Genomic DNA, 8,534 nt, shown 5'->3' on the forward strand with positions numbered 1-8,534 from the left:
ATCCTCCCCACTCAGCCCCTCTCCCTACTGACAAACAGGTGAGCCGGTGAATTCATTCATTCATTTCTACCCTTACCCATGCGGCATGAATTCCAACAGTGGTGAGGGAGAGAGGGAACAAAAAGAAAGACTTACATGGCTCCTACAAACAGTATATATAAATATATATATACATACATATATATAACAGTATATATAATATATATATATATATAAAAGCAATTACAAAGAAATGATGAAAAAACACAGGCCATCCTGTTTGTAATGTAATGGAAAGGATTTTGACTGAAAGGAAAAAAAAGAGAGAAATGGACCCTTTAATACAGTGGGTGAGAACACTACCGTCTGGTGACTATCTTTGGACAATAATGAGTCAATGCTTCCTGTTAAGGAACAGTACAGTGCATAACTTGTTGAAAACCCACACCATTCCTTTTTTATACATCAGATTTAAATGAAACAAAAGTGAGCTTGTTAATTGTATCTCTGTTTTCTGCCTATATTGCTAATTGTCTCTTAGCTGTAGTCTTAACTTTGAATGGTGAAACAGTCTGTTTACCATTGGTCTATACGAGATTAGTTTCTGTTTGTAGTTTGTTGGTTTCAGCTGGTTGGTGATTTGGGATTGAGTAAAATCTTCCAAAAGAGAGACTGTAATAAATTGTATTATTCTGTACAGCATTGAGAGCTGGGCTAACACCAGTGGCTAAAAACGGGCCCTGTCAGTCACAATGCATCATGATGTTCTGCCTGCTCGTCAATTTGCGACATGCCTCTCCTATGCCTCTCCTCCACTTTTATATACAGATTGCTCAGTTACAATAACGGCCTCATTCTTACATAAAATTTTGTTTGAATAAAATTGAAGAAGAAAGAATGTCGTAAACATACATCATGAATGTTAATATACCTGTTTCTGTGTGTTTACAACTTCAGCATCTCAGACATCACTTGAAAGCTCAGCGGTACTGTCCTCACGTTTTTTTTTCATCACGACAAGAGAATAAATCATGATTAATGCATAGATCATCAGACTATGCCTATGCCTATGCGCTGCTTACCAGCTGCTTGCTCAATCTCACAATATCACTATCAGATGTAACGTCCATCCGGTTCCGGGCCCTCCTCTGCCGCAGGGGTGCGTGTAGTTGCATTACCTGCATCCATGGTAGTTATGCCGCTGGTTAAAGCAGAAGGACGGGTCAACAGCTCAGGCTTAAAGGCAATACAGTTCAATTAACAATGTCATGTGTATCAGAAAGGCCATCATAAAATAGAATAAAAATTCGTTGTTGTTTTCTACCTACACGTTACTGTGGGTATGAAGCAGCATTGTGCTAGTCCTGAGTCAAAAAGAGTGATCTTCAAAGATATCTTAATAAACAATAAACGCAATCCATAGTGATAATGTGATAACATTACCAGGGTTCTAACTGTTTCTGCAGCCAGAGGCAGGCAACATGAACTCTTTAGACACAGGATGACGAAGATCAGACATTATACACTGGGCCTCCTTCAAAGTCTCTTGTACAAGTGAGAAAAATAAGTCAGTGTAAAAGTATAAGTGTAAAAAATACTTGATTCTAAAAGTCTTCATGTTATTATGGTCCGATAAGTATTAGCAACAAAAAGTATCAAAAAAGTGATACTTTCATTGTTGTATTATGATTGTAAGCAAGAAAAGTACAACCTACAACACAACGAGCAGACAACTGGCAGGTCCCACCTGTCACTCAACGTGACCACAACCCGATGTATCCATAACTTAATCATCATCATATAATTTATACAAATTAATTATATTAAAATGTATCCCCTGTGTTGTCATGAATAGAGAAGTACACTATAGAGGCAAAAAAATATTCATTTTGTGTGTGTGTGTGTGTGTGTGTGTGTGTGTGTGTGTGTGTGTGTGAGAGAGAGAGAGAGGATCAGAATTTGTCATCATGCAGGGGATTAACATTGTTCTTTCTAATCACAAAATTTGATAATTATAATTATTATATTTCATTGTATTGTATTTCCACAGTGCACAGTCCATTGTGTATTGATTAGATTACAATTAATAACATAAACTGTTTTGGTAGTTGCATCAAAAGATGCTTAATTCAATAAAAGTTATTTTCTATGCACGGAAGATGGCGCTATATCATATTTTCTCCTGGATTTCTTCTTGTTAACACTTCCGGGTTCTAATGTTTACATCTGGGAGGAGCGTTGTTGAACCCACAAAGCTGTCTTCCTGGCTCCTGAAAACAGTTTATGTCAGAAACAAAATGTGCTTCAAGTGCTAGGACTTATATTCACTCACGGTAGGCAACGCATTAGTCATAATGTTTAATGTCATAATGCATTAACACATCTGGACACATTAGCTAGCAAACGTTGCATTCTCACTCAGGCTAACAAGCTAACGTTAGCTTGTTGGTTGGAATCAACACCTGCTGGATAACTGAAAAATGTCGCTATGTTGAAATTACGATATGTCAGACGTTTCTGTCTGTTGGTTTTACCAGAAATAAACAGAAATCAGGGTTTAATATGTGTAAATATGGAGGACAACGTTAATGTGGTGATATTTAGCTTATTTAATGGGCTTTGAATAGGACATAACTCTGCAAGGTTTTTGACTGTTACTCCAGCAACCAATTGTTTGTCTTTGTTACGCACTGCACTGTTCATGAAACTAAGGCTAATAATATATTTAAATAATACTTAACCAATGCATGGCTCATGATAAATAAATGCATAGAATAATGCAGGATGCTATACATTTCTGTTGCTAACCAGTAATAAATTATCAAGTCACTATGAGTTATTGAGTACATGACACTTAATAGATCATGAGCTCAAAAATGTTAATTAATATTTACTTCATACATGATTTCAGCTCCATTGCAGTATATGCACGATACTATACTTTGTATAGTTTATAATATAACCTACATTCATGTATCTGACAACCAGAAAACATAGCTTCATATTTGTTTTGAAACAGGTACTGTTCTGCTCTGAGAGAGCTTGGGGAAACAGTTTTGGAACAAAGTTGTATGTAACTGTAATAGCAGTAATTTAATCCCGTATTAATTAATTTATGAACAAACTATTGATTAAATTCCTTAGGTGGTGATCTGCTACAGATGAACCAATTACATGAAGTCAAAATGACTTGATCATTTGTTCATGGTAAGCAACAGAAACTCATAATACCTCCTGCATTGGTTAATTAATTAATTTATAATTTATAATTAGCAAGTGAGCTTAATCTAACAAAAGTAAATAAAAATATTTTTAGAAATAATAACCAACAAAACATGAACAACAGTTTTAAGATAAAAAGATAACTTGCCTAGTAAATATAGATAATATTAGGAGTAACATATTAGAACTAACATTATAAATCTTTACAGTGGCACAGGCAGCAGGGCTCCATCTTCGGGACCAAGTCCAAGTTAAGAATAAACAATGAAGAAGAAAAGCAGACGTCCAAGGTCATCAGAGACTTCAGGAGAGACCAGCGGGACACAGATGACAGTGAATGTGAATGAGGACAAAAAGCCGTCCGGAAACAGAGGGAGACCTCGAAAGTCTGTTCCTGTAAGCAAGGATAGTTTGAACGATGATAAAACTGCACTAGACCACACTGCTAACTCAGACCTCAGTGTGACAACAGCTGACGACACACACACACATCCAGAGAGCAAGTCCAGAACCTCAGGTGAGTGGCTCCGTATCAGCCCTACTGTTTCTTTTCTTGTAAGGATATACAGCATCACACCAAACCTCATTAAATCATTAAGTCATTTTGTGGTTGCATTTGCTACAGTTTCCTCCTCCTTCCACAGATTAATTCTGTTCGTGCTCAATTCAAATCTCAACACCTTCTATACAAACATGCAGCCTTCAGTGTGTCATATAGCAAAATAAAAAAACTTCACTAAACAGAATAACTACAGTAGATACCATTTTTGTAATACTAAAAGATTCAAATAAGATAAAATAACTCACATCACACGCATCAGAAATAGCCTCCAGTTGCCAGTTTTGGGTCATGACTTCTGGGAAACCCTTTTACCTTTTAATAAGCTAGGTATTGGTAATAACAGTTGTAGATAACATCAATTGCTTTTTGAATATTCTTCTGCTTTCCAACCCAACATATCCATAATATTATTTGGTCTAATAATTATATAGCATTTCTCGCTAGTCAAAATGATAATTATTGATAACCTATAAAAATGTCTTTCTAGAAATATTCATTCCAGTTTTTTTGTAACTTTACTTTAGCTAGTAAACTTTAACCTGAACTAAGTTGCAGATGTCTATAATTCCATTTTGATGTGCTATTATTCCAAGCTGACATATGCATAATGTAACTTTGATATTTGCAGTTGTAATAAATAATATCTGCAACTCAATTCTCACTTGATTAAGATATCTAAAATTGTCCTTATGTGCAGAAATCATAAACGGAATTCTAGATATCTAAAATTAAATTCTGACAAATTAAATTATTGATCTGTTGGCTTGGAATAAGAACTATTTGGAATTTAATTTTAGATATCTAAGCTTTCATTGCAGATATTTGCAATGCAATATAATTAGCTGGTGAAAATTATTCATTTCATTCCTTTTATAAGGGATCAGAATAAAATTTTAGATATCAAGAAAGGAATTTCTGCTAATTGAATTGTTGATTGTACATATCCTTCGATGATGTTTGTACATATCCAAAGTGAATATGGTATATTTGGGTTACTTAAATAAAATGGTTTGTTGACTTATCGGACATATCGATAATTAATCTTTGATATCTGAAATACAAAATAACCTTGACTTGACTTGTTTATATTTAATAACAAAATTGTTTTACAGATATCCTAAACTAACATTTTAATAAGTCATAAATAAGATGTTGACCTGTCAAAATGTCAATTTAAGGAAAAGCACTGACCTGTTGTTTCTCCCAGCAGGTCGACTGCCAGCTGCTATCTGTCGGCTCTGCCACGGGAAGTTCTCTCCACGCAGCCTGCGGCACGCCTTCAACAAGTGGCCTCAGGACTCCATTGATATTGTTGACGATGAGTCAGACTCCACGGCTCAGTCGCCCCTTTTATTCCACACAGACTTCCAGCGATTGGTCGGTGTCCAGTTGGACCGCGACCCCCGGTTATCAGAGTTTATCTGCAAGAAATGCCACGCCAAGTTCTACAAGTGCCACAGCATCCTGATCAGGTTTCTGCAGCGAGTCAACCTCCCGCCGGTTGGGAAAGAGGATCTGAAAAGCCAGTGAGTGTACCTTTGAATAGGTGTGTGTTCATTGTAGGTTTTTTTTTTATTATCAACAATTACAAGCAACTGTCTTTCTTTTCTAGGAAGAATGCAAAGTGTCCAGAGTCTTCAGTGAACCACGTCTCAACAAGTAAAAAAATATTAATTTTTCTTTTGCTTAGCTGAAACATAAGTTGTTGCATTACTCTAGTTGTAAATTCTGCTGCTTTCTTTCAGCACCACCGTCCTTTAGTTCAGACCCAAAGTGCCTCCACAGTCTGGTGTCCTGGGCTCACCAACACGGAGAGGGCTGCCACTTCTGCCCCGACCTGAAGGAGGTGCTGGAGGGGCAGTGCTGGGGCTCCGTGAAAGCTGTGTGGGGTTGCGTTGATGGTCACAGATACATCATGGACACTCAGTGCACAACCTCTAACAACCCAGGGTACACGCTGAACTTTAGCGCTGAAGCTTTAGGGACTGATGGAGTGATGTCAGAGGAAGAGAATCAGGTACAGGAGGAGGAAGATAACGAGGAACAAGCCAGCAGGAATGGGAGGATCCCAGTGGACAGTCTGGCTCAACACAGTTTGTATGCAGTCCCCGCACAGACTCAGAGCTCGATGCTCGCTGACTGGACCAGCAACACTGAAGGTGAGACTCAGAGATCCCCAGAGGGTGTGAGGCAGCAAGTACTGCTCTTTTCTCCTTGAAGATGATCTGCGTTGGTGTTTTAAGATCCTTTTGGTCTAGTATTGTATTCTTGAAATGTAGTGTCAGGGCAAATAGGCCCCAATATGTGAATTTTTTACAGAACATATGATGCAGAAGACAAACCTAGGATGATTAGGAGCTTATCACTATGCATGTTTGTAACTGTTTGTCTATATGAATCCTTGACTCTCACAGTTGTGGTTTCCCTCTATTAGATTTTGCAGGTACAGTGGGGCCGCTGTATCCTACCCCGGGCCCGCTGGAGGATAGAGCTGCTGACAGTGATCTGTCTGACAGGTGGGTTACACGTCTTATCTGTCTCTCTTCCTGTTGTAGCAACACCAATTTGTGCCAGAAAACCTCATCGCCTGTATTTTTTTAAGTGTGTCTCTGCCTTTAAAGAGATAGATGGAGATAAAAGGCCATAATATGTAGATCTGTAACTGTGTGTGTGTGTCCAGGGTGATCTCAGAGGATGAGCTCGAGGAGAGCACAAGAAGAGGGTTATCAGAGGATGAGTTGTTCGATCCATACACAGACAAAAGGTAGGTGCAGATATTCTTTAGCAAAAAGTTGCTGTTTCTTCCAAATCAGCAGAGGTTGAGTGAAAAGGATTTCTGACAACCGTCTTCTCCCCCTCCCAGACCTCGCAGGGTGACCCTCCCCAGCAAGAGAAAAAGAAGCCCAAAAGTCTTGGAGGAGCCCAAAATCAAAAAGAAACCAGGACCCAAACCTGGCTGGAAGAACAAGTTCAAACCTAAAGGGTACGTATGGATATTTGAGGTTGTTGGATATTATACATTTGTGCATTAACTAAAATATAACTACATATACTATTGTGTTTTTATTCTTAGAGAGGAGCTGCCCAACATCTACAAGTGTCCTTATCAGGGCTGTACAGCTGTCTACAGAGCTCCTGATGGTTTGAAGGTTAGAATTCACTCTGACGCCGTTTCAAATAAACCAAGCTTTGCACATAGTGCAGGTCCATTCCTATGCCAGACTTCCTTCCTTTGCTGATGCTCTGCCTTGAGCTTTATACATGACTTGTTTTGTCATCCATTTGGTTTGTAGAAGCACATAAAGGAGCATCATGAGGAGATGAGGGAGCGACCCTGCCCTCATCCAGGCTGCAACAAGGTTTTCATGATCGACCGTTACCTGCAGCGACATGTCAAGCTTATACACACAGGTGAGCTCAACACACAGACTTTTGTCTGTTTTAAACATGCGTTTTTTATACCCAGGGCCTGTACCGCAAAGATTTGTCTTGGCTTCACTGATCATATAGGTGATCCCTGTGTGTCTACTATAATTTGAATCGTAGAAGCCTAAAATTGGTCTTCAATTTTGTGTGCAATGTAAGACAGACTATATCATCAGTTCCGTGAGATAGGCTTAAGTTTTTAGGGGGGTAAGAAAAAATATTAATACAATTGATTATAGCAATTTTTTGTTTTTTGATAATGATTGAGTATTTACTCGTTTACATGTAAGAAATACATTTTTTAAAATTATAATAGGCTTAAAGAAATGTTAATTCCTTTGCTCAGAGTGCCCAAAAATTACAGCTATGATGTTGGAGGTTACAGGGACTTTTTAAATTCAGTTTTAATGCATATGGGGATGTTTTCATAATACATTTATTTCTTAATAATTCTTGCCAAAATACCTGTAAAAAAAAATCACAATATATTGCATTGTATTGTATTGTAACCCCTGTATCGGCTCTGTTAGTTTTAGGAGCTGTATAATTTGGCCCAGTCTTTCATCTGTGTTTCCAGAGGAGAGGAACTACATTTGTGACCAGTGCGGCCAAACCTTCAAACAGAGGAAACACCTTTCTGTTCATCAGATGAGACACTCGGGGGCCAAGCCACTCCAGTGAGTACTGATGATGTAATGTGATGATTTAAAGCTTCTGTAGCCAATGAGCAGCAGTATAAAGAGCTTGGTATAAAATGAAGATTTTGACACTGCACTTCATTTATTCAGAAATAAAAATGAGTTCTTAAGTTTTTAAATCAAGCAAAGACAGGAGACTCACAATAAATGCTGTTGGGCTTATGATTTTCCCCCTCTAGATGTGAGGTTTGTGGCTTCCAGTGTCGCCAGCGTGCGTCACTAAAATACCACATGACCAAACACAAGGCGGAGGCTGACCTGGAGTTTGCCTGTCTGATGTGTGGAAAACGCTTCGAGAAGGCCCACAACCTCAACGTACACATGTCTATGGTCCACCCGCTGACACAGGCCGAGACTCAGAGGGGCAGCAGCCAGCAGCAGCAGCCGCTCTACTCCGACCTGCACACCATCACTCTGACTGGGGAGGTGGTTCAGCAAGATCAAGACAGATGACGCTAGAGAGTCGCCATCCAGATCTGCTGCATAAACTGTGGGAGAGGGACCAGTTCTGACGACCTGTACGATAGTTTCCATCTTTTAAATTCAACTCATGGACTGAAATGGGACCTGCTGTTGGGCTTTTAGCCCCACCGGCCAATATAGACCTGGCTCAGTTCTCTATTAAAGTAGCAATTTTAGCTCTGCTT

At 38.8% G+C, this 8,534-nt stretch overlaps 1 protein-coding gene across 1 annotated transcript; it reads left to right on the forward strand.

Moving 5' to 3' along the window:
- The first annotated feature begins 2,222 nt into the window (after positions 1 to 2,222).
- znf276 (zinc finger protein 276) lies at positions 2,223 to 8,385 on the forward strand. The gene is made up of 12 exons (XM_069686992.1): positions 2,223 to 2,312; positions 3,411 to 3,718; positions 4,974 to 5,289; positions 5,376 to 5,422; positions 5,509 to 5,922; positions 6,198 to 6,279; positions 6,444 to 6,527; positions 6,627 to 6,746; positions 6,837 to 6,912; positions 7,057 to 7,174; positions 7,767 to 7,866; positions 8,067 to 8,385. The coding sequence occupies exons 2-12, from the start codon at positions 3,466 to 3,468 to the stop codon at positions 8,338 to 8,340; spliced, it is 1,884 nt and encodes a 627-aa protein (XP_069543093.1). The 5' UTR covers positions 2,223 to 2,312; positions 3,411 to 3,465; the 3' UTR covers positions 8,341 to 8,385.
- The last annotated feature ends 149 nt before the right edge of the window (positions 8,386 to 8,534 follow it).

This window comes from Semicossyphus pulcher, unplaced genomic scaffold (genome assembly GCF_022749685.1).
Source record: "Semicossyphus pulcher isolate SPU_LCO1_2020_fin unplaced genomic scaffold, fSemPul1.0.p SCAF_8, whole genome shotgun sequence".
Taxonomy (NCBI): Eukaryota; Metazoa; Chordata; class Actinopteri; order Labriformes; family Labridae; genus Semicossyphus; species Semicossyphus pulcher.

Coding starts and splice junctions, on each gene's coding strand:
- znf276 (XM_069686992.1), top strand. CDS start 3,466: ATGAAGAAGAAAAGCAGACGTCCAAGGTCATCAGAGACTTCAGGAGAG. Junction 5,290..5,375: donor AAAGAGGATCTGAAAAGCCA/GTGAGTGTACCT, acceptor TTTCTTTTCTAG/GAAGAATGCAAAGTGTCCAG. Junction 5,923..6,197: donor CTGGACCAGCAACACTGAAG/GTGAGACTCAGA, acceptor TCCCTCTATTAG/ATTTTGCAGGTACAGTGGGG.